Here is a 26,897-nt window from a genome sequence, read left to right as displayed (position 1 = left end):
TAGATCCGAAATTAAGCGGACCCCCTCTGCCTCTGGGCCGGCGTCCACCTTGTTTTCCTCTGCCTCTGAAGGACGATGGGTCCGAAGCTGGGCGGGACTGCTGAGACTTCCAGAACCACATCTTTTTTCCCCTCTGATTCCTCGAAAAGGATCGTTGGGGATTAGATAAGCGGACTCCGACGGCAGACAGCGTCTTCCCGTCCTACTCGCTTTGGACCAGCGTCTCGCATACAGTCTTGCCAAAGAGCGAAGAACCGTCAAAGGGCGCATTCGCGAAGGACACTTTAAAGGGTTCCGCGAAATCGCAAAGGCGGAGCCAGGCGTGACGCCACAAGACGACCCCGGCTCCGCTAGCTCTAGCAGCTCCCTGCATAGCATGGGAGAGTAGCCGCATAGACGTGTTCGAGAGACTTCAGAGTGGCCATACGAGTCGAGAAAGTCTTCTTATCCTCGACCGTCATGGACTCCGGGGGAGCTGCAGCGTATTCTTTTATTAGATCTCACTGTAACCTGATAATGTGTGCCATGTATTTCAGCGCCCTTACAGAGAAGGTGGCTGAAGCAAACATCCGCTTCCCAATGTGGTCCAACGCCAGAGATTCCTTATCCGGAGGGTGGACCAAGGAACTCTCCTGTATGAGTTCCTTCTTCATGGCAGCCGCCACCAACATGGCATCCACAGGTGAACCCTTAGACCAGGCCTACCTATCAGTGGGAGGGCTAAAAATTTTGTCTGGCTGTCTTGGAATTGGCTCCACGGTGTCGGGCTCCTTCCACACCCTGGTAGTAATTAAGTCTACCAGGGGGTCGGCCAGAGGGGACACCCAGGAGGTAGACGGGCCTGCCTCAAACGCCTCCAGAAACACGGACTCATCCGAGAAAGGTTTTTGGGCAGACCACCCCCCTCTAATTCGCAACATTTCCATGATGTCTCCAAAGGAGACATCCTCAGGGGGTGACCTTGGGGAACCTTCCCCTTCATCCAAATCTGTGTCTGTTGTGAGGGACTCAGGGGAGTCCAGGTGCCTCCTTTTACACTTCCGTTTGCGAAGAACCTCCTCAATGGGATTATCCGAGGAGGGCTCTCACCTATGGGGTCCTGTTCCTCTAAGGGAACTAAATGGAGAGTTTGAGCAGGCTGTCCCCAGTGGTCGGATGATGGAGGATAGACCCAAATACATAGGGGGGATGGGAGGATCAGACACCCGGACCGGGGATCTGGAAGACCACGACAGAACCCTCTCCACTACCTCAAAAGCCGAGGGCGAGCTGCTTTCCCCAGGCTCCAAAAGCAGTCTCCACGGCTCCGAAGCAAGGATCGGTGTCGGAGCCGAAGCAGTTGGATCCAAGAGGGAAGTGTGCTCCGACCTGAAGGGCACCGAAGACACACCAACCCCTATGGATCCGATGCTCGGCTCTCGGCCCCGAGAGCTAGGATCCGACACGCTCGAGGGTACAGTCGGCGTTGGAGCTATTGGCGCCGACAAATCCCCGGCTCCGAAAGGGGCCAGATCTGATAACTCCAAAACCCGAAAACGGGTTGGAGAAGGAGTGATCGGAACAAAAAGGGGGAACTGCACTCCCCCCCCCCCCTTTGAGGGAGTGGAGGCAGGAGCACCCCCATTTGCATCTGAGTCTGCAGAAATAAACGCATCATCCGATCCATATCCGCATCGGTCAGGCTTCGCGCAGACCTAGAAGATGTCATCGAGGCGGGCCGGGAGGGCCGCCTCGACTACCTCGAGGGAGACAGGTACTCCTCCTCCGGCGAGAAACAAGGTGAACGGAGCCAAGAGGGAGAGGATCCGGAGGCCCTCGTGGAAGGACTAGAGACTTTAGATGGCGGGGCTGAGGGATAAGTCTTAGCCCGCCTTTGATGACTCTTGTGCTTCTCCCTATATTTTTCCTTATGCCTCTTCTCTCTTGTAGAGGCAGATGAGTCCCTTGAACTCTGCGCAGCAGAGGGAGGTTGAGTCCCAGGCAGAGTCGGGGGACCTAAAGGTATGGGGGCTGCGGTAGCAGCATGTGCCTTAGAGGGAGAGGAAGAAGTGTCCTGCGTTAACAAGTCCGCCAGGATCAACTTCTTCCTATCCCTGATGGCCCGGGGGTTAAACGCTGCACATATCTGGCAGCTAGTGGATAAGTGAGCCACCCCCCAGACACAAAACGCAATGAGTGTGGCCATTAGCCGGGGAAAGCTTATGGCCACACTCAGTGCACTTAGAAAAGATGGCTTTGGGCCCTTCAGCCATCACACTAACACACCCAGACACTAAAGGGAGGGACAAAAAATGACTATAAACTAAAAATACCACAAAAAAATAAAACTAAGACTATAATTCGACAAATAGGGACTAAACCACTCACACATTAACAAAAAATTTAACTTTTTGTCTAACTTTTAACAAGATTCACTGAAAAGATCTCACCCAGCCTAAGGAGCTCTTCACTAGTAGCTTCTTTCAGCCGCGGCAAACTCGATCTGAGGAAAGGCAGCATCTAGCGGGGGATTATGGGTAAAGAGGAGGAGCTAGGAGCTCGGATCTTTTAGCTAGTAAAGCTGCCGGCTCGGATCAGAGGTCAGATCCGATACCCACAGGTTGCAGAGCAAATGAAGTAACTACTTCAGATTGTGCCTTAGGTAGACAAGGCAACTTTAGATTCCTAAGAAAGTAAACCATGGAAATGCAATTAGAAATCCATTTCATCACTTTGTAAACTGCATGGCTGCACCTGTTCCAAATGAAAGCTACGAACTGGTCAGATTTTCTAACAGGTTTACTCCTGTTTAAATAAAATCTTAACTGCCGATGCACATCTAAGATAGAGAGTAGATATTCGCCCTTATTGGAGTGATTAGTAAAAAGATGGGTAGCTGAATGTTCTGGTTGAGATTATTTTCAGTAGCTACCTTGGGCATACAGGAGGGGTTAATTCGTAAAGTCACTCTGTCCATACGAAGAAGAATACAAGGTAATTTAGAAGACTAGGCCTGAAATTCACAAACCCTCTTAACTGAAGTAATGGCCACCAGAAAGGCAGTCTTCCAAGAAAGAAATTTGAGATCACACGAAATAGTTGGCTCAAAAGGATGTTGAGTGAGAGACTGCAGCGTCAAAGTCAGATCCCAAGGAGGGGCAGGACCTTTCACAGGAGGCCTGAGAAAAGATGCTCTTCAAGGTGGTCTTACATAATCTAATCTAGAGGAAAATGTGGGGCCGGTATTGACATGAAAATTAGAAATGGCTGCCTAGAGAAGTTGGTCCCTTCTTGAAAAAGGGATAAAAAGTGGACATCTGGAATCAGAGCTGAGAAGAAATAAAGATTCAGTTCCACAGCCCAAAAGGAAAAAGTTTCCATTTACAACAGACCTTTTCAGTAGACAGCTTCTGCAAAGCTAGTATAATTTTTCTGAAGGGAGAAGCCAGCCTGGACGGTGTTACTATTAGGGAAAGTAGAGAAACCATGCGGTCAGATGAAGAGACCAACGATTGGGCAGTTCTGATAGGTGAGAGATCCAGAACGGGATCCAGTATCCAGGGAGGATACTTCAGATGAGACCTCATGAAGGGGAGCCACACCTGACGAGGCCAGAAAAGGGCAATGAGAATCATGGAACTCCTCACTCTATAGGCTTTCTGAAGAACTTTAGTGATCAACGGAAGAGGAGGGTATGCACAGAGGAAACCAGGAGGCAAATAGTGGACAACAGAGCATCCCTCAGGGATCGGCCCTCTGGAGGAATCAGGCCAACGTGCCTGCTGCATTTGTTGTTCATTGGGGATGCAAAAAAAAAAAAAAAAGATCGCACCATGGTTGGCCCTAATGGGGGGAAATCTGAGAAGCCAGTGACTGATTAAGGCACCACTCATGCAGGGTCAAAAAATACACCTGTTGAGCTCGTCTGCCAAGACATTGGTCTCTCTGGATCTGTGCATTGCAAGGAGAAAGTGACTGGAAGAGATAGCCCATTCTCACACACTCATGGCGGCATGACTGGTACAAATGTGTTTCTCCTTTACAGTTGATATATCAGACCACTGACGTGTCTGTATGAATCACCACCATTCCCAGAGGAAGGCAATCCTGAAAGGCTTGCAATGCGAGGACAACTGCCCTCATCTCTAGAGCATTTATGTGCAACTTTGTCTCTGAGGGAAACGGCCTTGGACAGTTATTCACTAAACATGACCCCACCCGGACAGGGATGCATCCATGGTCACAATGGCTGTGGGAAGAAAAAATGGTCTGCCTTAAAAAAGATCCTCCGACCAAAGCCACCATTGCAGATGTCTTCAAACAGCTGTCAATGGAATAGGCATGGATACTGGATGAGACAGAATGTACTACTACACCACTTGCGTCCACTGAAGCACCAGCATATATCTCGCTAGAGGAATGAGGAGAATGGCCACTGACTCAGACCCCAGAGGTCTGAGAATGAAGTGTGGCTGAGGCAATGGAACCGCGAAGATGGCCCTGACCGGATGTCTGATAAAGTCCACCCAGTGGGGAGGCAATGCTGCAATCTCTACCACTGTGATGAGATGGGACCCAATGAATTCTAGGCTTTGCACTGGAGACAACTTTGACTTCTCCCTATCATTTCGAAAGTTTGCAAGAGACACTGCGTAACAAATACAAATCAATGCTTCATGGGAGCTGTGAGGAGCCAATCATCCAGGTATGGAAAGACCTGAAGCCTCAGGTGAGTTGCTACTACTATTAAGCATTTGGTAAACATTCTGGGGGCTGTGATGTGTCCAAATGATAGGGCTCTGAACTGGAAATGATTAGCTCTGATATGGAAGAACAGATGTCTCCTGGAACGCTTGTCTCTTGATATGACAGTAGGTGTACTGGAGGTCTATACATCACATTCATTCGTCATTCTGCAACAGTGGTGGGAGGGACTGAACAGTGACCATACAGAACTTCGACTTTTTGATAAGTTCAACTTGCTGAGGTCCAGAACTGGACATAGGTCCCGGTCTTTTCTGGCACCAAAAAGAGGCAAGAATAAGTTCCGGATCCTCTTTGCCCTGCTGGGGCCTCCTGGATGGCTCTTTTTCCTAGAAGTGCCAAAACTTTCTGGGCCAGTTCTCTGGGTGGCACATCAGGGAGACCCTTCTTGAGATATGAAAGAGGTTGGAAAAAGGGAATGCAATAACCCCTGGATATTATCTTGAGCATCCACTGATCGTTTGTTATAAATGCCTAGGCATTTCGGTGCAACAAAAAATGACCCCCGACTGACTCCAGAAAAGGACAGTCTAGCAATGCCGTAGCAGCGATGAAGACTTCTCAGAGAAGGGTTCCCTGGAGCCCTGAATCTGAGGACCCCCCCCCGCCTCTACAGTGGCATCTGTCATTGACTCCCCTTCCCCTGCTTCTAAGAGAGGGATCTTCTGGAGCCTCTTGGAAGGAACTCTGCATCTTGTGGAATCAGAGCTTCTTTATCGTTTTTTTGAAAAGGACCTCCGGGGAGTACAAAACTTGATCCCAACCGCTGACAGTGCCTTGACCTCCTGCTCACTGGAGGGATAAGGTTTCTTGGACTGATGGCCCAAACAGCGAGGAATCAAAGGTACATTAGTAAAAAAAAAAAAAAACACCATGAAAGTTTTTGCAAACCAGCATGATGCCTCAAAGGAATGCCTGCACTGGCCGCTTAAGAGGTACCCTCCGCCGCACTGGAGATCAACCTCATTGAGGAACTAGCAGTAGACAATAGAGTGGTGAGCTGGGGGAGATGCGTTCTTGAGGTCCTCCGCCAGCATAAACTCTGAAAGGGATTCGGTTAGCTCAGAATCCAGATCTCTTTGCAGGAGGGAAAAATGCGACAAGTAATTTTGGGCTCTCAAACCAAAAAATGGCTGAAGTGTAAACGCACTTAAGAGTGTCTGTCGATCATCCAAGACTCTCAGTCCAGGGGATGAATGATGGAGCTGTGTTCAGCCAGCTCCTTTTGTGCGTGTGTGTGTGTGTGTGTTTCTGCAACAACCACGATGGCATCGACTGGCACTCCCTTGTTCCAGCATGCTCTGTCTTGTCGCACTGCGCGCGATGAGGTCAATGAGCTTGTCGGGGGGGTTCCCAGGAAGTAGATATGCCCACCCCGAAAGCTTTCAGGAACAGACACTCCTCTGAAGACAGGGGGTGGGGGACCATCCACCTTTCTGCTTCAACAACTCCAGAATGTCTCCAAAGTGGACGTCATCAAGCAGAAATTTGGGGGACCTGTACCTTTCATCAAAACCTATGTCCTCCATGGGGAAGTCAAGTGCATCCTCTTGCACTGTCTATTCTATGGCAACTCTTCTGTAATGGCTCAGGAGAAGACTCTGAAGAGAGGGGGAACCCCCAGGGGTTCTGGATGCCTGAAGGCTATCTCTGGAGGACTTTGCCTGGACAGAATGAATAAGTTCAGGGCTCCTGACAGTGGCTAGCTGGGACATTCTCGATGGAGGGGAAGACACTGCTCCAGACCTGAAGGTCTGCTCTACCACCAGAAAAGCTGAAGGACTCGAGGAAGCCGTATCCTTGTCCCCAGTAGCCGAAGCCACAAGGGAAGAGGGTGCTACGCCAGCTCCCAGTCCTGGCCCTCCGGACAGTACCAGCCCTGAATCGGTGTTGTAGATCTTCATTCATTACTGATAGGACTTTGGTTCCGTCCCCTGAACCGAAACTGCCGGTACCAAGCTCGCGCCAGCCAAAACCTCTCAGCCAAGTCCTACCCACAATGCCCCTCTTACAGTCTCTTCAGATCGAGTTTGCCTGCACTTATAGTATAAAAATATTGAGAGATCGTAGGAGGCTCTGTCTGAGCAGATACCCTAACTAATAAGGAGATCCTAAAGTAAAACAGGAGTCCAGGCAGGGGGAAGGAGGGTGGGAAGTAATAAAGGAATGAAGATCTACAACAGAGTTGGAACGTTATGGTAAGACATAACATCTTTATCTGATGATGTAAATCTTCATTCATTCCTTACTGACAGGACTGAGTCCCCAGCTACTTGAGTCCTCGGTGGCCCCAAGGAAGGACATTCCTGAGCACCATAGAACCAAAAGATGCTCTTCCCCTGGAGGCCAAATCCAGTTTGTAATGAGTGATACAGGTATGAGGTCTTGCCCAAGAGGCTGCTGTGCAGATACCATCCACAGAGGCTCAGGAATGAAAGGCCACTGAGGTAGCTATCGATCTAGTAGAGTGAGCCTTTATTTTGGAAGGCAAGGACACTGTTTTGATGGCAGATGAAAGTAATGGTGTTTCTGAGCCAAGAAGATAGTCATTTTGGAAACAGGTTTACCCATTCTGGGTCCTGCAAAATCTACAAACAATTTAACCATTTTTCTGAAAGATTTAGTTCTGTCCAAGTAGAAACAAAGCTGCCTATGAACATCAAGGGTATGCAGAAGGTATTCCCCTCTATGTGAATGGTGGGAAAAGAAAACCAGTAGGTCAACAGATTGGTTGACTGAGAAACCAGAAATGTCCTTGGGCAAAAAGGAGAGGACTAGTATGCAGTGAAACTCTATCCCTGTGGAAAATCAAGTATGGTCTCTTGACACTCAAGGCCTGCAACTCAGATACTCATCGCTGAGGTAAGGGCTACTAGCAGTAAAGTTTTCCAGGACAAAAATTTCATATCACAGGAGTTAGAAGGCTCAAAATGAGGACTTGTTAATGCCTGAAGCACCAAAGTCAAGTCCCATGGCTCTATAGGAAGCTTGACAGGAGGTTTAATATGCAATACTCCTTTCATGAAGGTTTTCCACAGTCTGTGACATAACAGATGAATTGTCGATTCCACTGTGAAATTTGCAATAGCTGCTAAATGTACTGTAATAGTCTATGCCGAAGCTCCTGCATGCAACAGGGTAGTGAGATACCGTATGATCTTCTGAATAGGCATTGAAAAGGGGTCCATGTTTTGCTATGGCCCATCTAGAGAACCTAGTCCACTTACTGAAATAAATTGTTCTGGTGGATGGTTTGTGCAAAGCCAGAAGGATATCGGGGGATCCTTGATGAAATATCAGGTAGCCTGGCAATCATCAGAAGTGGAGAGACCCAAGTTGTGAGCTTCAGGCTGTGGAGATTGGGGTTAATCAGTCGCCGAGGATGAGATAGCAGTCCTTGAGACTGATCCAGAACACACGGGCTGTAAATCAGATGAGGCTGAACTAGACTTGATGGGGCCAATAAGGGACACAGAGGATCACTTTTCTCAACCTTTGAGCTTTCTGTAGAAATTTTGGGATGAGGGGAAACAGGGTGAAGGCATACAGTAGACCTGGGGGCCAATCATGCATCAGAGCATCCCTCGGTGACTCCCCTGAGGAAAGAATCAGGGCAAAGTAGCTTCATTTGTTGTTTAGAAGTGAAGCAAACCGGTCACAGCAAAGTCGGCCCCAGCAACGGGAAGATTTGAGCCACTATTATCAGATCGATGGACCACACGTGAGGCATCAAAATGTTCCTGCTCAGCTTGTCTGCAATAAGATTGGAGCTCCTGGGAATGTGCATTGCTATGAGAAAGCGGTTGGAAGCCATCACCCAATGCCATATTCTCATGGCTTCCCTACATAGGGGGCAAGACCTGGTTCCGCCTTGTTTGTTGATTTACCAGATGACTGACATATTGTCCGACTGAATTGCAATGGTCCCAGAAGAAAGGGATGTGTGGAACGCTTGCAATGCTAAGAGAACTGCCCTGAACTCCAGGACATTTATGTGCAAATTGGCCAAATTGGCCTTTATGGGAGACCACAGGTCTGGGAGTGAGACTGAAAGGGATATGACTGCCTCTGGATACTGGATATTATTCTTTGCACTCACGCATCTGTTACGAGTTGCCAGGTTTGTAGGTGCAGAGAGAATCGCCCCCAAAACTGCTTAGAGGAAAGCAATCGGGCCGCTGTTCACGAGAGTTGGAAGGGTCGGCTAGAGAAGGAATCCCTAGCGCCCTGGTTGTGCGGACACCCTCTGCCCCGAAAAGGACGTCTTCTGGATGAGTTGCCCCCTCTGCCCTGGGGGGACTGTTCGTTACGAAGGTCACAAAAAGATCCTTGGGACTTTAACCACAACTGTCCTCCCCTCTGATTCCTGGAGTAGGTTCTCTTGGGGGGGGGGGGGGGGGTGTAAAAACATATTCCACCAGCAGACAACGTCTTTCTGTCTTTCTCACTACGTGATAGTGCATCTCTTAGAGACCAAAGAGGGAAGATTCATTAACAGGTGCATTGACAAAGGAGGATATGAAAGGGTCTGCGAAGTCACACAAATGCATCGAAGCATGCCGTCTCATGACAATGCCCTATACAGCTGCTCGAGCTGCCCCCTCTGTAATGAGAAATCAAGCGCATCAAGGAGTTTAAGACTGATTGTAGGGTAGCTAGCTGGGAGGCAACAGTATCACACACCTTATCAGGCAGTACACCTGCTAAAGAGGCAGAGATTTCTGAGATTAGGTCTCTTTGGAGGCGAGTAAAGTGTGCCAGACAATTTAGCGACCGAATGGCAAAGTTCACTGAAGCGTAGGTCCGCTTCCCAGTCTGTCCATAGCCCAAGACTCCCTGTTCGGGGGATGAACAGTGGAACTATCTTCCGCCAGTTCCCTCTTAGTGGCTGCCGCCACAACCCTGGAATCTACTACCAGCTGTTTGGACCAGTTGGGATGGTCTTCAGGTGTGCACAAAATTGTATCTGGCCTCCGGGGGGACAGGTTCTATGCTGTCCAGGGCCTTCCAGGCATGCTGCACAATAAGCCTAATGAGCTCATCTGCAGGTGGGGTCACCCAGGAAGTTGGTAGAGCACAGAAAGCCTGCAAGAACACAGATTCCTCCAAATAAGGGTTGGAGGGTTTCCAGTCTCCCCTCTGCTTGAGGATCTCGAGAAGGTCTCCAAATGAGACATCATCTGGGGAGACCGTGGGGGCCCTTCTCTCATCTCAATCGGTATCTTTGGTGATGGATTCCTCAGGGGATTCAAGATGCTTCCTCTTGCAAAAAGTTTCTTCCGGGGTGACTCCCCTGTGGGGTCCTTCTGAGGACTCCGGAAAAAGAGTTCCCTTAAAGGGAAGGTCTAGCGGCTCTCGTAATCAAGATCCCAGAGTAGGAGGTTGGGACAGCTGCATGCTAGAGGGGGGTTCTGGTTCAGATACCAATGGAGCCAACCGCGAGCCTGTTGAAGCGAGGACTCTCTCCATCAACTGGAAATTAGGCCCACCCGAGGAGGAATAAGAGCCTGGAACCAAGAAGAAATACACTGGAACCAGGGTCACACCTCGCCCAAGGAGCCTGCCTCCAGGTGAGGAGCTCAGAGAGGACCAGTAGCTTCTGAGAGAGCCGTGACCATAGACAGCGCCACAGAAAAAAATCAGCGCCCAACTAGGTGTCACTGTGTCGACAGCCCAAATCACTGCTCCGAGGGTGCACCAGTTCCAAAGGAGCCATGGCACTAAGAGTTATCGGTGCTGACAGGGGAAACCTCTGTTGGAGCAGAGACAAAATGCACTGGGATGGACATCGGTACCGAAGTCTACGAAACCTGGGAGGAGGTCAGAGGAGGATAGACAGGTGAATACACTTTGATAGCTTCCGTTCCAAGAGGGAGGGAAGAGCTAGTCGGGGTCGGTAATCCTCTATCTGCCAAAAGCTGGTCTACAATCCTCACTACATCTTGTTCCGAAATACTCCTGGTGGATCTAAAGGAAGCTGCCGATGGAGATTCTTGTCTGTCAATAAATGGACTGAATTGTCCCAAAAAGGGGTCATAAGGAGAGTACCTGGTTCTGGCAAGGTGTTCAATATCTTTGGAACCGTAGGTGTCATTATAGGTGGAGCCGTGTAAGTCATCGATACCGTGGCCGGGGATGGTGCAGATGCTGGTACAGTGGTAGGAGCCTGTGTCGCAATAAAGGTTGGCACCGAGGGAGAAGACAGGGACCCAGGTGCTGAAGCTGTCTGAGCAGACAGCGCAGGAGAAGCCTGGTGTCGTCTTGGTTTCGAGGACGACGGAGATGTCAGAACAGAGTGATTCCATTTCCCTGTTTTTTTCACATCCTTATGCTTAGGAGATGGTGAGACTGCCGTCCAGAAAGAGCCTCAGAGAAGGGTGTTATCAGCATACCCTTCAGAATAAGCTTGTTCTTACATTCAGCCAACTTACGGTTGCTGAAGGTAGAACAAATATCACAAGATACATTGATGTGGTCAACGCTCAAACACACCAGGTGTGACCGAGTTGGGCATCTTACATCTGCACTTATAATTCTGCTTGAACCCAAGCTTAGCCTTATCTGACACAACGACAAAAAAAGAACACTAGTACTATAATACAACAAAAACTGACTACCAAAACAACAAGAAGTTATAGGGATAGCGATTTTTTTTTATACAGACAGCTAGGAAGGGACAACAATGATACTGAGAAATACCAAAAGGTAAAGGAAGGGCCTACCAAGGTAGGGAAGTAGTAGTAGTAGTAGTACCAATGATGGTATGAAAGAACTACCAAGGTAGTGGGTAGGGTTTAGTCAGAGAAAATAGGGTTCATGAAACGAGAGATCACCTTAAAAGAAAAAAATGACTAAGGGAAGGTAAATAGTCTATAAAACTACAAAACAACACAAAAAAGCTACACTTGGCATGAGAGTAAGGCTTGGCACGTCTAACAAGGAAAGCGGCAAATGAGATCTGAAGAGACTATGAGAGGGGCACTGTGGGGGTAGGACTTGGCTGAGAGTTTTTGGCTGGCGTGAGGTTGATACCGGCCGTGTCGGTTCAGAGGACTGAACCGAAGTCCTATCAGTAAGGAATGAATGAAGATTTACATCAGATCAGGCATTCCCAATCAGTCCACACCTCCCTAGGGAAAACTGGAACCTGGGATTCTGAAACCGCAGGAATCAGAAGAGAAGGCAATTTAGGTGCGGGGATCTTTCAGAGATGCTAAAAGACCCATCTTTATCTGGGTCCTATGGAAACGCAACATGTCCATATCAAAAGGTAAGAAGCTCTTGGAGGTTCTGGAAGAGGCCAAAGAATGGATGGATTTAGATGGAGAAGCCAACTTGGATCCTACCACCACCCTATGCCACCCCTGATCTGGGAAATGTCTCCTATAGGCCTGGGATCCAAAAGCTTAGGATCCCTAGATCATCTTACTGGAGAACCCTGAATAATTAACTCTGGATCCAACGAACACGTCTGTTCCAACCCTGGTAGGCTTGCTTGCCTCAGATCCGAGAGAGTTGATGAATATGATGTAACAGAGGTAAGATCTGAGGGCCTCAAATCCGAGGAGACCACGACACCTACAAAGAGATTCTGAGACTTCAGATCCAAAATGGTCAAGGACAGCTTTGGATCTGAAGAATAATCAGTGTTGCCTGGGCCATTTCTGAAGTGCTGGAGGAGAACCCCGTGGGAAGGCAGAGGAGGCTTTCCTTTTAGAATCTTTGTGGCCACTAGAAAAGGAAGAGATGGAAACAAAAGGTCCCAGCAACAATTTGTTCTAGCAATCCGCTAATGCCAGAGGGTTAAATGTAGCACACATGGAGCATTCAGCCTCAAAGTGGTCAAATCCCAGACAAACACACTTCTTGTGGAAGTTAGAGTTAGGGCCTCTTATACCCACAGGAGCAGCGTCTTTTAAACCGGGTAGGCTTGTCTCTTTCAGACACAGTCCTACCTGCACCCAACACACACAAAAACAGAGAACTACAACCACAAAATGAAAAAAACCAGCAGACAGACAAAATCCCCCTAATAGCCTTATAAATGTTATTAGATTAAAAAAAGGGGGAGGGGACAAAAAAGCCACCAAGCACCAAAAAAGGAAAGGAAGGGAAAAGAAAGCACAAGCCTAACGCTAGCAAAACCTAAACGAGGGAGGAAAACGTCTAAACTACCTAAGAGAACAGAAAAACTTACTTAAGGAAGCTTCCAAGACAAATTTCTCTGAAGAAAGCTACAAGCCAGGAATCCCATCCATTACAAAACGCAGCAAACAAGATATGGGGGTTAGTAGGTAAAAAGGGATTACAGGTGATGCAAGGAGCTCAAGCCTTGAATCTAAGTCTGTAAAGTGCCAGATTGGATCTGACATTGGATCCAAGACCCAGTCATAATGAATAATGAAATGGATAACATCAGATCTTCTAACTTTATACCACTCTACTCAAGCTGTTCAGTGGTTAGACGTGGAAGGTGTCCTAAAGCAGTGGAAGGTGGCCAGTTGCATCACTGGCGGGATATGAACCATCTAGCTTAACTACTGCAGCAGTGATCTGATGACCATCTGTCACATCTAACCTATCAATCAAAAAACAGGCTATTATATTCCAGCAACAAAGGGCAATAAATAACTGCACTTCTGACTTCACACTAGACACCAGATAATTGAATTGGGGAGGAAAATAAATTGTAATTAGTTTTAAAATTATCAACAAACAGAGGCTAGTGCAAAATGGTACAAAAGGCAAGGATCTGACCTGCAATTTAAGACCTTAAAAACAGTACACCTTAAGACTGAATACAAGCATGGTATTATGTCTTAAGAGCTATACTTAAATGTGGTAAATGAGATCTGGGGAAAGAGGAAAGTACAGTTGTGTACAAATGTAGATGTTCGAGTGTATTCAATGTTGCAGTCATTACATTTGGGGTAAGCTGCTGGCAGGTTGCCCTCAGTCGGCCTGATTAACAAAGTCTTGGGTCCGGCGTCGGATGCTGTCCCTTCTTCAATGACATCAGGCCGTCAGGGGTATAAAACATGCAGCTGATGCCATTACATCAGTTTTTCTTGCCCCAGATGTCAGGTGCCCCCCAAATGGGGAGCAATATATATATATAAATAATTTAAAACACAGCAATATACCTCCAAACAAAAGCAAATACACCAAAAAGGTTTTTAAGTGTAGTAAAAGAAAGGAGAGGCATAGTAAGAGAAAAAACAGGGGGCTGGAGGGAGGGTAACCAAGACTGCAACAGTGAATACACTCAAACATCTACATTTATGGTAAGTGTACACAACCGTACTATGTTCTTTGTGTGTCACTGTTGTAGTCATTACATTTGGGTAGTTTCCCAAAGCTATGGTTGGGAGGATGGATTTATACAGCATTAGGACCGGCTATAAGGCCCTGCAAAACAGCAGTGGCAAAGCCAGCTTAGGATTTAGAGAAAATTGGTAAATGATGGTGCTTGGTGAAAGTATGAACTGAACTACAGGTAGCAGCTTCTAGAATATCCCTGGTAGGAACACCTCTGAGAAAGGCTGTAGAAGTAGATGTAGCCCTGGTGGAATGGGATCTGATCCCCTGGGGGATACGTTTTCCATGGTGCTTATAGCAGAAATGAATACAATGGCTTATCCATTTGGAAATGGTTTGCTTTGAAATAGCCTTTCCCTCTGCTCCTGCAGCAAATGCTACCAGCAGTTGTTCAGATTTTCTTTGAGATTTAGTCCTGTGTAATAGAATCTAAGTTGTCTGTGTACATTCAATGAAAGTAGAATCCGCTCCCCCTTGTTCTGTGGATTGGGAAAGAAAGTTGGCAAATGAATTGACTGATTAAGAACCACAGTGGATACCACCTTGGGCATGAAGGATGGGTTGGTCCTGAGTGACAGCCTGTCCGCATGGAAGATGATTAAAGGCTCCACTGCCATAAGGGCCTGTAATTCAGAGATCCTTCTAGCCGAAGTGATTGCTAAAAGGAAGGCTATTTTCCAGGAAAGAAATTTTAAGTCTGCGGTAGCAGCTGGCTCAAAAGGAGGTAGAGTGAGTTTCTCCAATACAAAGTTAAGGTTCCAAGCAGGGGTTGGAGCTCTCCTGGGTAGCCTCAAGTTTTTGGCCCCTCTGAGATGCTGCTTTAGCAGAAGATGAGAGAAGAGGGGGGGGGGGGGTTCTGTGTTGTAATGAGCTGAAATGGCTGAGGCATGGATTGTTATGGAAGAAAAAGACAGGTCCTTGTGAAGCATCTCAGTTAAGTATTGCAAAATCTGAGGTAAATTGAGCGCTGCTGTGCTCATCCCTTGAGATTGATTCCAGGCACAGAATCTTTTCCATTTGTCAGCATAAGAATTTCTAGTACTAGGTCTTCTTGCCTCCAAAATGACATTCATCACAGCTTGCTGAGGGATGCTAAAAGGGAATTGAAATGATTAGCCAAGCTGCAAGATTTAAAGTTTGGAGCTGAGGGTGCAGAATTTGATTGTTCTGCTGAGACAGTAAGGAAGGTGTCTGTGGCAGGTGCCATGGAGAAATTAGTGACAGACTGCGTAGGAGTGGGTACTAGTGTTGGTGAGGCCAGTCTGGAGCAACTAAAATTATTTTTGATTTGTCCTGTTTGACTTTTAGTAGAACTTTGGAGAGCAGAGGCAGAGGAAGAAAGGCATAGACTGTTAGGTTTTCCAAGCTGAAGGACAGTGCATCCACTTTCCAAGCTATTTTGTGAGGAATTCTTGTGCAAAATTTGTCCAACTGGTAGTTCTGGGGTGAGGCAAAAAGATCTGTCTGGGCTCCCTCATTTGTGTGTCAACATGTTGAAAATCCGTGGTTCCAGTTTCCATTCGTGTGGATCCAAGAGATTTCTGCTTAGTTCGTCTGCCAAAATATTCAGCTTTCCTGGCAGGAATTGAGCTTGTAGTTATACTTGATAGCTCAAGGCAGTGCTCCACAATGCCATGACTAGTCTGAAAAGGGGGCAGGAATGAGTACCCCCCTGCTTGTTTATATACCACATAACTGTGCTGTCGTCTGTCTTTCCCACTAGTTTTCCTGGATGAAGGTAGTCCTTGAAGGCTGTCAGTGCATTCTGTACAGCTAGTATTTCTTTTTGATTGATATGAAGATGCATTTGATTTGGGCTCCATTTGTCCTGAATGCACTTCCCTGCCAGATGAGCCCCCCATGCATAGTGTGATGCACCTGTAGTCAGAGTTTGGGCGGCAGGGGGTTGTGTGAATGGAAGTCCCTTATTTTGGTGGCATGCCTCTGCCCACCATAGAAAATCTAGTTGCAGGCAAGGTATGACAGGAATTAGAAGTTATGTACTCACCATAACGTTCCATCTGAGTAGGTGTATTCATTTGTCTGCAACCTGTGGGTTATGGATCCGATATCGGATCCGAACCGGCATAGTTTCCAGCTATGGATCCAAGCTCTCAGCTCCTCCCCTCACCCATAATGCCCTGCTCTACCCTCATGACCTCAGATCGAGTTTGCCAAAGCAACAATACCCTCAAAAGGGTAACAAGTAATATGCAGGAAACTGAAAGGCCAGGGGAGGAGGGATGTTGCAGACAATGAATACACCTACTCAGATGGAGAACGTTATGGTGAGTAAATAACTTCTAAGGCTGAAGTAGGATATTCATTTGAGTTCAACCTGTGGGACAGAGTCCCCAGCTACCTGAATCTTGGGCGCCATCATGGAAGGATATTCCGGAGCACCGGAGCCAAAGGATGCTCTACCCCTGGATGCAAGATCCAACTTATAGTGAGAAATAAATGTATGAGATGAAGCCCATGTAGCTGCTGCACAAATATCATCCAGAGGAATCCTAGCCTTGAAGGCTGCTGAGGTAGATACTGACCGGGTTGAATGGGCATGAACACCCCTCCGGTGCGGGCCTTCCTGACGCTTGATAAGCCAATAAAATGCACTGTGAAATCCAGCGGGACAGAGAAACTTTGGAAATTGGCTTGCCGAAATTGAATTTTGCAAAGGAAATAAACAGCTGGTCGGATTGCCTATGACCAGCTGTCCTGTTGAGATAAAATCTTAGTTGCCTGTGAACATCTAGTGAGTGTAGCCTATATTCACCTTTGTTTTCATACTTGGGGAAGAAAACAGGGAGGTTAATGGATTGATTGATGTTTGCTTCAGAAGCGATTTTAGGCAGGAAGGACGGGTTGGTCCTGAGGGAGACACGGTCCGGGTAAAAAACCAAGTAAGGAGGTTTAGCTGATAAAGCTTGAAGTTCAGAAACTCTCTTGGCTGATGTAATGGCTACCAAAAAGGCTGTCTTGTAAGACAAGAATTTGAGGTCCACTGTAGCCTGGCTCGAAGGGGAGCGGTCAAGGCCTGTAGGACCAAAGAAAGGTCCCAAGGAGGAACTGCTTGCTTAATAGGGGCCTGAGAAGGAAAGTACCTTTAAGAAAAGTTTTGCACAATTTGGCTGACATAAGAGGATTAGACTCTTGACCAATGTGATAGTGAGAAATTGCCGCCAGTTGAACTTTGACTGTGGAACTGCTGGCACCATCATTAAAGAGAGAGGTTAGAAAATCAAGCACTACGGGAGAGGAACCGTGAAGGGATCTAGGCCTTGCCGCTCCGCCCACACAGAGAAACGCGTTCCATTTGCTTCGTAAACCTTTCTAGTGGATGGTTTATGAGCCGCCACCAAAATAGCCTTTACTGGTGAAGAGTTACCGTGTCCTTATCAAGAGTGGAACTGGAGCAGCCAAGCGGTCAGCTTCAGGCTGTCCAGGTTCGGAGGAGGAATGCAGGATGGATGGGATATCAGATCCGGAATAGGATCTAGAATCCAAGGAGGATTCACCGAGTGAGACCTTAGGAAGAGGAACCAGATCTGTCGAGGCCAGAACGGAGCAATGAGAATCATTCTGCAACCCACCCGAGAGGCTTTCTGAAGAACTTGCAGCATCAGAGGCAAGGGTGGATAGGCATACAGAAGACCGGGTGGCCAAGCATGCACCAGAGCGTCTCTTGGGGTACCTCGGAGGAGGTATCAGAGCCAAAAACTATCGCTTGGTGTTTGAGGGAGGCAAAAAGATCGCATGAAGGGGTTCCCCACCGTGCGAATATGCTCCGCTACTTGACAATTGAGAGACCACTCGTAAGGGGTCAGAATGGTGCGACTGAGCTTGTCCGCTAGGATGTTGGACCGACCGAATGTGCGTTGCTATGAGAAAGCGATTGGTGGAGATTGCCCATTCCCAAACTCTCATGGCCTCTCGACAAAGAGGGTAAGACCTTGTTCCCCTTGCTTGTTGATGTACCAGACAACAGACATATTGTCCGATTGAATCGCAATTGTTCCCAAGGGAAGAAAGTCCTGAAGTGCTAGCAACGCTAAGAGCACTGCTCTCATCTCTAGAACATTGATATGCAGTAAGGTCTCTGAATCGCTCCACGTGCCTTGGACTGTCCGGCCCAAGTGCCCCCCACCCGAGGCGGAGGCGTCCGTGGTCACTGTGGCGAGAGGAGAAGCACAAAATGGGCGACCCTCGTGGAGATCCGGGAGTGGAGCCACCACAAGAGGGACCGCTTGCAAGCCTTGCTGATCGCTATGGGATGATACATGGGGAGAGCAAGGTATGACCACTGTACTAAGAGCGTCCACTGTAGAATGCATATTGAGCCTGGCAAGAGGAAGAAGAGCTATCGACGAAGCCATGGACCCTAGAGCCCTCAGGACCAACTCCGCTGGAACAGAACATGAATGGAGAATGGCCCCCACCTGAGCTGCAGATTTAGAACTCTGTCCAGTGAGGAAGGCTCAGAACTCCTTGTGTCTAGTCTGGCCCCTATGAAATCTAAGAGCTGAGTGGGTGCCAGGTTGGACTTTTTTGTATTTATTGTGATGCCCAGAAATGGAGCAAGATGGAGAAAGGAGTCTGGCCCGAGAGAAGTAGATGCCTTGTTGGGGCGTAAGGAGCCAATCGTCCAGGTAGGGAAAGACCTGCACCCCTGAAGCCTCAGGTGGGCCGCTACCACTGCTAGTACTTTGGTAAACACCCTGGGGCTGTGGTGAGACCAAAGGGAAGGACCCGAACTGGTAGTGACTGGCTCCCAGCCGAGGCGGAGAAACCTCCTGGAGCGCCTGTCCATTAGGATGTGGTAGCACGCTGCCCTGAGATCTATCGAGCACATCCAGTGGCATTCTCCCAGAAGGGGAGAATAGATTCAGAGTGACCATTCGGAATTTTTCTTTGGGGACTGCCAGATTCAGGAGAGAGAGGTCTAGGATTGGTCTTAGTTCCCCCGTCTTTTTTGGCACTAAAAGAACCTGAGTAGAACCCTGATCCGATCTGGTCTGGGGAACGGGCTGGATGGCTCTTTTCTCTAGCAGATGGCCAATTTCTGCTAAAGCGGCCTCCCTTTGACCGGGTGGTACGTCTGGGAGGGACTTCATCTTTGGAAGGTGAAGGAAAGGAATGCGATATCCCTGGATATGATTTGGAGAACCCAGCGGTCCCATGTTATGGACTCCCATGCCGCTAGGTGCCCCGGAACGTCCCCGACTGCCTCCAGAGTAGAGCAGTCGGGCAGCCCCTCAGGGCTGCTGCGCCGGGCCGTTCAGAAAGGTTCCTGGACCCGAAGTTTCTGGGAGCCCCTCTGCCTCTAGGGCGGCGTCCTCCCTGTCCTCCTCTGCCACGGATGGATTTGACACAGCATTGGGACGGCTATAAGGCCCTGCAAAACAATAAAAGCAGTGGCAAAGCCAGCTTAGGATTTAGAAAATTGGTAAATGATGGTGCTTGGTGAAAGTATGAACTGAACTACAGGTAGCAGCTTCTAGAATATCCTGGTAGGAACACCTCTGAGAAAGGCTGTAGAAGTAGATGCAGCCCTGGTGGAATGGGATCTACAGTGATCCCCTGGGGATACGTTTTTCCATGGTGCTTATAGCAGAAATGAATACAATGGCTTATCCATTTGGAAATGGTTTGCTTTGAAATAGCCTTTCCCTCTGCTCCTGCAGCAAATGCTACCAACAGATGTTCAGATTTTCTTTGAGATTTAGTCCTGTGTAATAGAATCTAAGTTGTCTGTGTACATTCAATGAAAGTAGAATCCGCTCCCCTTGTTCTGTGGATTGGGAAAGAAAGTTGGCAAATGAATTGACTGATTAAGAACCACAGTGGATACCACCTTGGGCATGAAGGATGGGTTGGTCCTGAGTGACAGCCTGTCCGTATGGAAGATGATTAAAGGCTCCCACTGCCATAAGGGCCTGTAATTCAGAGATCCTTCTAGCCGAGTGATTGCTAAAGGAAGGCTATTTTCAGGAAAGAAATTTTAAGTCTGCGGTGGCAACTGGCTCAAAAGGAGGTAGAGTGAGTTTCTCCAATACAAAGTTAAGGTCCCAAGCAGGGGTTGGAGCTCTCCTGGGTAGCCTCAAGTTTTGGCCCCTCTGAGATGCTGCTTTAGCAGAAGATGAGAGAAGAGGGGTTCTGTGTTGTAATGAGCTGAAATGGCTGAGGCATGGATTGTTATGGAAGAAAAAGACAGGTCCTTGTGAAGCATCTCAGTTAAGTATTGCAAAATCTGAGGTAAATTAGCTACTGTGCTCATCCCTTGAGATTGATTCCAGGCACAGAATCTTTTCCATTTGTCAGCATAAGAATTTCTAGTACTAGGTCTTCTTGCCTCCAAAATGACATTCATCACAGCTTGCTGAGGGATGCTAAAGGGAATTGAAATGATTAGCCAAGCTGCAAGTTAAAGGATTTGGAGCTGAGGGTGCAGAATTTGATTGTTCTGCTGAGACAGTAAGGAAGGTGTCTGTGGCAGGTGCCATGGAGAAAGTGGTGACAGACTGCGTGGGAGTGGGTACTAGTGTTGGTGAGGCCAGTCTGGAGCAACTAAAATTATTTTGATTTGTCCTGTTTGACTTTTAGTAGAACTTTGGAGAGCAGAGGCAGAGGAAGAAACATAGACTGTTAGGTTTCCAAGCTGAAGGACAGTGCATCCACTTTCCAAGCTATTTGTGAGAATTCTTGTGCAAAAATTTGTCCAACTGGTAGTTCTGAATTGAGGCAAAAGATCTGTCTGGGCTCCTCATTTGTGTGTCAACATGTTGAAAATCCGTGGTTCAGTTTCCATTCTGTATTGGATCAAGAGATTTCTGCTTAGTTAGTCTGTAAAATATTCCAGCTTTCCTGGCAGGAATTGAGCTTGTAGTTATACTTGATAGCTCAAGGCAGTGCTCCTGATGCCATGACTGTAGTCTGAAAAGGGGCAGGAATGAGTCTGCTTGTTTATACCACATAACTGTGCTGTCGTCTGTCTTTCCCACTAGTTTTCCTGGATGAAGGTAGTCCTTGAAGGCTGTCAGTGCATTCTGTACAGCTAGTATTTCTTTTTGATTGATATGAAGATGCATTTGATTTGGGCTCCATTTGTCCTGAATGCACTTCCCTGCCAGATGAGCCCCCCATGCATAGTGTGATGCACCTGTAGTCAGAGTTTGGGCGGCAGGGGGTTGTGTGAATGGAAGTCCCTTATTTTGGTGGCATGCCTCTGCCCACCATAGAAAATCTAGTTGCAGGCAAGGTATGACAGGAATCATTGTTTCCAGGCTGTGACAATGCTGACTCCATAAATTTTTTAAGTACCACTGAAGTTTCCTCATATGCAGTCTTGCATATGGAATTAGAAGAATGCAGGAGGCCATGAACCCCAAGGCTTGCAGTATTTGTCTTGCTGATAGCAGGGTTTTTGTGGCCACCTGTTTGAAATAAGTCACCAAATGAATTTGCTTTTCCGGCGCAAGGAAAGCCATCTGGGCAGTTGTATTCAAGCTTGCACCCAGGAATGTACTTTTTTGAGAGGGTACCAGTTGTGATTTCTTTTCGTTTACGGTGTACCCTAGACAAGTTAGAACCCTTTTTACAAACGCCAGATGTTTTAGAAGAATGGCCTTGTTTTCTGCCTGCATTAGACAATCGTCCATGTATGGATATATTTGAATATTTCTTTGCCTGCAAAATGCAATTACTGCAGCCAGGCACTTTGTAAATACCCTGGGCGCAGTAGATAAGCCAAAGGGCAATGCAGAGAACTGATAATGCAAGTAGCCTGCTTTGACGCAGAGGTATCTTCTGCAAGATTCCCTGATTGGGATATGCAGGTAAGCCTCTTAAATCTAGAGTTGCCAACCAGGCATCTTTGCCTAGCATAGGAAGTAACTGGTGAAGAGTCAGCATCTTGAATTTTGGAATGTCCAGAAAGGTGTTTAAAGTAGACAGGTCCAGAATTGGACGCCATGATTTGTCTTTTTTGGGTACCAGGAAAGGTCTGAAATAGAAACCTTGTCCCTTTTCCACTTCTGGTACTAGATGAATAGTTTAGGAAGGAAAGTACTTGTTTCTGAGCCTCTGCCCACTGATTTCGGGGCAGGTCTGGCCATCCGTTTGGAGTTGGCAACATGTGGAAATGAAATCTGTATCCCTATACATTTAAAACCAGTTTGTCCTGGGTTATAAGTTGCCAGTTTTTTGCATGAAGAGCCAGTTTCCCCCCCAAAGGGGCAGCTAAGAGGTAAGTGCTTGGTAATTTTAAAGGAAAGTCATTGAGATTGTTTACCATAGGGAGGTGTCTTCTTGTTTCTAGATTTGGAAGCTGAGGCACCCCATTGCTTAGTCCTGAAAGTCCCTTGGGACTGAAACCGATTGCTTTTGGAATGTCTGGGTTTAGCTTGAGTGGCTCTGTAAGGACTGGAAAGGACCAGTTCTTAGTAGGCCAGTGCCTACTAAATCATGGAGGTTGTACTTCTAAGTAATCTTTCACAGTTTGCATAGATTTAGCTTTATCTTCCATCTTTTTTAGAACTTCTTCAGCCTTATTGCCAAACAGACGGTCCTGCTGCAAAGAAGCATTCAACAATTTTGCTTTAACATGATCAGGTAGAGATTGCTCCTTAAGCCAAGCATGCCTTCTAAGCACAGACCCAGTAACAGCAGCCCTGCAAGAGGCCTCCAAAGAATCAAAACCAAATTGCAAGGTATGTTTCCCAACTTGTTCAGCTGAATGCAATAAATCCTGTAAATCCTTATTTTCCACACAGTCAGAAATCAACATCATTTTCTGTTTAAGCAGTCCCACGATATGCTGTTGATATTTTAGCATATGGAATTGACAGTTTAAAGCCCTGATTACCAAGGTTGCAGAAGTATAAACCTTTTTACCCCATCTACCCAGCGCCCTGGAGTATCTATCAGAAGGGGTAGGATTTTTAGCAGTAGAAGCCTTAATGCCCTTGGGCCCCTGAGAAATGGTTTCAGGGACCACAACAGGATTTTTGAAAAGGAATTTGTGGGAGTCAGGAACCCTGTAGTATCTGTCTGGCTTACAAGGGGCCGGAGGGCAGGGAATCAGGGGCCATACTGGATTTTGAAAACACATCAACAATGTCTAGTACAGGAGTTATAGCCAAAGGCCTATGCTGAGGAAGAAGGAAATCCCTAAACCTCTTTTTGGATTCAGAAAAATCTTGACTTTCCCAGCGGGAATGCTCCCTTAAGGTATGTAAAGTTTTCCCAAAAGAAAAATCCTCAGGGGGAGAAACAGAAGGAATGGAATCCTCTGCATCGGAGTTCTCATAAGTAGGCATGGACAAATCCTGTTCATTAGAAGAGTCAGAAGAAACGGGCAAGGACAAATCCTGTTCATTAGAAGAGTCAGAAGAAACAAGAGTCCTGTTCAGAAGATTCATAGTCAGCTTCAGCCCTAGGCCTTAGAGGGGGGGGGGGGGTTGACTATCCCTGATTAGAGTAATTAAATCTTCAGCCATTTTGATCATTTGTTTTTTAGGCATAGTGGCCTGAACATGTGGCCTAGGTGTCAGTTTTTTAGACATAGATTGAGATTTTGGCCTTAATATTGAAGGTGGTGTTGGTTTAATATACAAATCTGTAGGCCTGAATACACCCTCAGAAGCCGGTGTCTGCACAGTGGCTCCGGACCCATCCAAGGTAGAGACATCCGCGGGTTCCATAGGTGAAGCATCTCGCGGCATACCTGACTCCGAATGGGTCTCAGAAGAGGCCTGCGAGTCAAAAGTAGCGGGTATCAGGGGCTGCAAAAAGAGCCTCGCTGAGTACCGGCGAACTGGTGACTGGCTTAGAAGCGTCGTCGGCAGTTTTGGACCTCAACGGCCTCTCTTTTTCTTTGTGTTTTTTTCGGTATTCCGATAGTCAGATGGCTAACCGACGTCATTTCTGGATAATTAAACTGAGAACAGAAATATTTAGAAGCAAAAATGTACCGACGACGGGCAGTGCGCTAATTAAAGCACAAAAACCGACAGCAAGGTACATCGTGGTCAGAGCACAGGCAAGGAATACAGTACAAATGGAAATCCTTATGAGGTATTTGCTTCCCACAAGTAATAAAATTATTAACTTTTACTGACATCGGTAAGGAGCAAGAAAAAGTTTCCCCAACGGGGTACTTAGCTTTTTAGTTGAAGACTTCGGTTTTGAAACTCGAAAACGAAAATTTCAGGAGTCGGCCGACCGGCACTTGCGAACTGCTTCTGCTTTGGGCACAGTGCGGCAAGAAAGACTGATGTAATGGTGTCGGCTGCATGTTTTATACCCCTGACGACCTGACATCATGGAAGCAGGGACAGCATCTGACACAGGACCCAAGACTTTGTTAATCAGGCCGACTGAGGGCAACCTGCCAGCAGATTACCCCAATGTAATGACTGCAACAGTGAAACATGAAGAACATCTTGTGCATTCTGGAGGCTGAGGGAGGGCATTTAGAGCCTGTTAGTCCTGGGTGAGACAAATGCTTGCTCCCTGCAGATAACCAGTTCAAAGGCTGAAATGGACAGGTTCCATTGTGCATGGTTATTTACCTGGACACACTGGATCTGAATATCACCTATTAGTTAACAGGCAGCCTTAGTGAAGGCACTGGAACTAAACTCAAAATATGTACAGCAAATTACACTACAAAAAAACAGGCCTTGGATTTTTCCTATTAAAGATATGTTTTTCTCTACAAAAGATACAAGCAGCATTACATTCATGACTTTCTCAGATGAGATGCAGAATTTATGAATCACATTACAGTGGAAAATAAATAGTAATATGTTCATACTTTTCTACTTGCACAAATGTATTTGAATACAAAACCCAGTGGGAGAACCACTCAGACATTAGTAGAGATGCAATACAGGGACTCAGATGCATCTGGACTTGAGTGCCTAATTCTATCAGCCTGAGCATGCCTGAGGCTGCCAACAAGTTGGTTACAGTGGACAGTTTTAAAACATTTAATTGTCAGGCTATATGTTCAATGTTTTGTATAAACACTATATGCCATAGGGTTTGACCGTTCATGCCACATTACTACAAAAATATAAACAAACTGTCCAGTCTTGTATCAAATTTTAAGCATGTTTTACCTAAGCTGAAAATCCTCCCAGAGTTTCAACAGCCCACTAAGCATCAAAACTTCAAAATACTTCCTCCAGCATTCCACAGCCTCATTTTCTGAAGGATTATCTTTCACTTTAGTCTGATATTCTATTAATTCAAAATGCTTGTTCCTGTACTTCTGCAATGTTCTTTGAAAACGTCTCCCAATAGGCCCTGGAATAGTTCCATCCTGAATTTCATAATACCTGTAAAGAAAAATATTCCTAAATGTATAATTTCTTTTTTAAGCAGCAAACATAAGCAAAGCACAAAGCAATTTATGGAAAACGCTGAAGTGCACCTACAGAAAAAACAAACCGGAATAAAAACAGCATTAGAAAATACCATCTCTGTATGCATTAACATTTTGCAGCAAAACGTCAACCTACTTGTTCCACCATTGCCAATAAATGTACTGTCAAAGTAATCTATTTTTCAGTATCCATCTTTGAAACTACTGTGAAAAGTTAACAGCACAGAAATAACAGTACCACCCCAAGGAGTCGCATCAAAGGCACACAATTCTGAAAGGTTCTAGCTTAGACAGAAATAATGCATCTAAACAAACAATAGCTAAATAAATGAAAACACGGACATCGGCATCAATAACTGGTTTCAGATTTTTTGGCATTCCCACACAGTATTAAGTTGCATGTGTCAGCCTACTTATAAAACTAAAATTCTTGACTTCTGTGGCAATTATTCCCAGATAGATGGAAACCTGTAAAGTGATGTAACAGACAATGCAAGTACCTCAATGCTGGATAACCTTTAGCTGGACTCTGCAGTAGGTATACGTTTGAGCACTCATCACACAACACACCATCTTGATAAGTAGGCCTCCCCCCACCAGCTTTACTGCCATCTGAATGGCACAAAAAACAAATTCCTTAACTTATGCTATGGTAACTCTGCACAAAGGATAAAGTGCAGTGCTGGCATTAGAATTCCCTGTTCTTGACTACACGGCTGAGGATACAGCTTCCAATACCAGGGTCCATGACAGAGGCCAAGGAACATTTTGGCTATTGACCCACACTTATTAGCCAAAGTAAAGTTCAACAAGAAACTGGGGTGGGGGGATTAACACCAAATCTAGGTCAAGCACCTTAAAGTCTGGACCTGGTTTCTAACTTCTCTGATAAATGTTTGAGATAGTGTGGTGGGTGCTCCCATCAGAATACACCCAAATAAAAAGTTGTGTCTTATTGTAACGTGGCATCTATGTTGTCTTCCTGCATTCCTCCTCACAACATGGTCTCAGATCCAACCCTCAGATCCGGCTCGGCCACATACTACAGACTTAGATCTGCCAAGCTACTCCCTCATATCCACAATGCCCTGCATCCGCCCAAGTACCTCAGATCGAGTCTGCCAACTCCATACATTAAAGGAAAGGCATAAGAGGCTCAAACATAAGACATGAGTCCCTCACCATCCAGGTTCCTCTATAAGAAAAAGCAGGGAGATGGTTGGGTCGGAAAAGAGGAGGAATGAAGGAAGACAAAACAGATGCCAAGTTATGGTAAGACAACTTTTTAATCTCATGTTGTCTTCTTCATTCCTCCTCACGATAGGGTCAGAGTCCTCAGATACGCAATTCCTGGGTGGCCCTCATGGAAGGATATGTCGGATCACTTTCGAGCTGAAAGAAGCCCTGCTCCTGGATATCGCATTCACCTTGTAATGCGACACAAAGG

General features: G+C 46.7%; 1 protein-coding gene across 1 annotated transcript in view; it reads right to left on the bottom strand.

Annotated features, from left to right (window-relative positions):
• LOC122814137 (testicular spindle-associated protein SHCBP1L-like) overlaps positions 1-26,897 on the bottom strand; it is a 1,630,938-nt gene that overhangs the window by 1,416,015 nt on the left and 188,026 nt on the right. The window contains exon 3 of the mRNA XM_044086750.1: positions 25,185-25,403. Coding sequence (XP_043942685.1) covers positions 25,185-25,403 — 219 coding nt within the window. The remainder of the gene's footprint in view (positions 1-25,184; positions 25,404-26,897) is intronic.

The sequence above is a fragment of the Protopterus annectens genome, chromosome 10.part0 (assembly GCF_019279795.1).
Source record: "Protopterus annectens isolate FY-2018-M chromosome 10.part0, PAN1.0, whole genome shotgun sequence".
Classification (NCBI taxonomy): domain Eukaryota; kingdom Metazoa; phylum Chordata; order Ceratodontiformes; family Protopteridae; genus Protopterus; species Protopterus annectens.
This window is presented reverse-complemented; position numbering and strand designations above follow the sequence as displayed.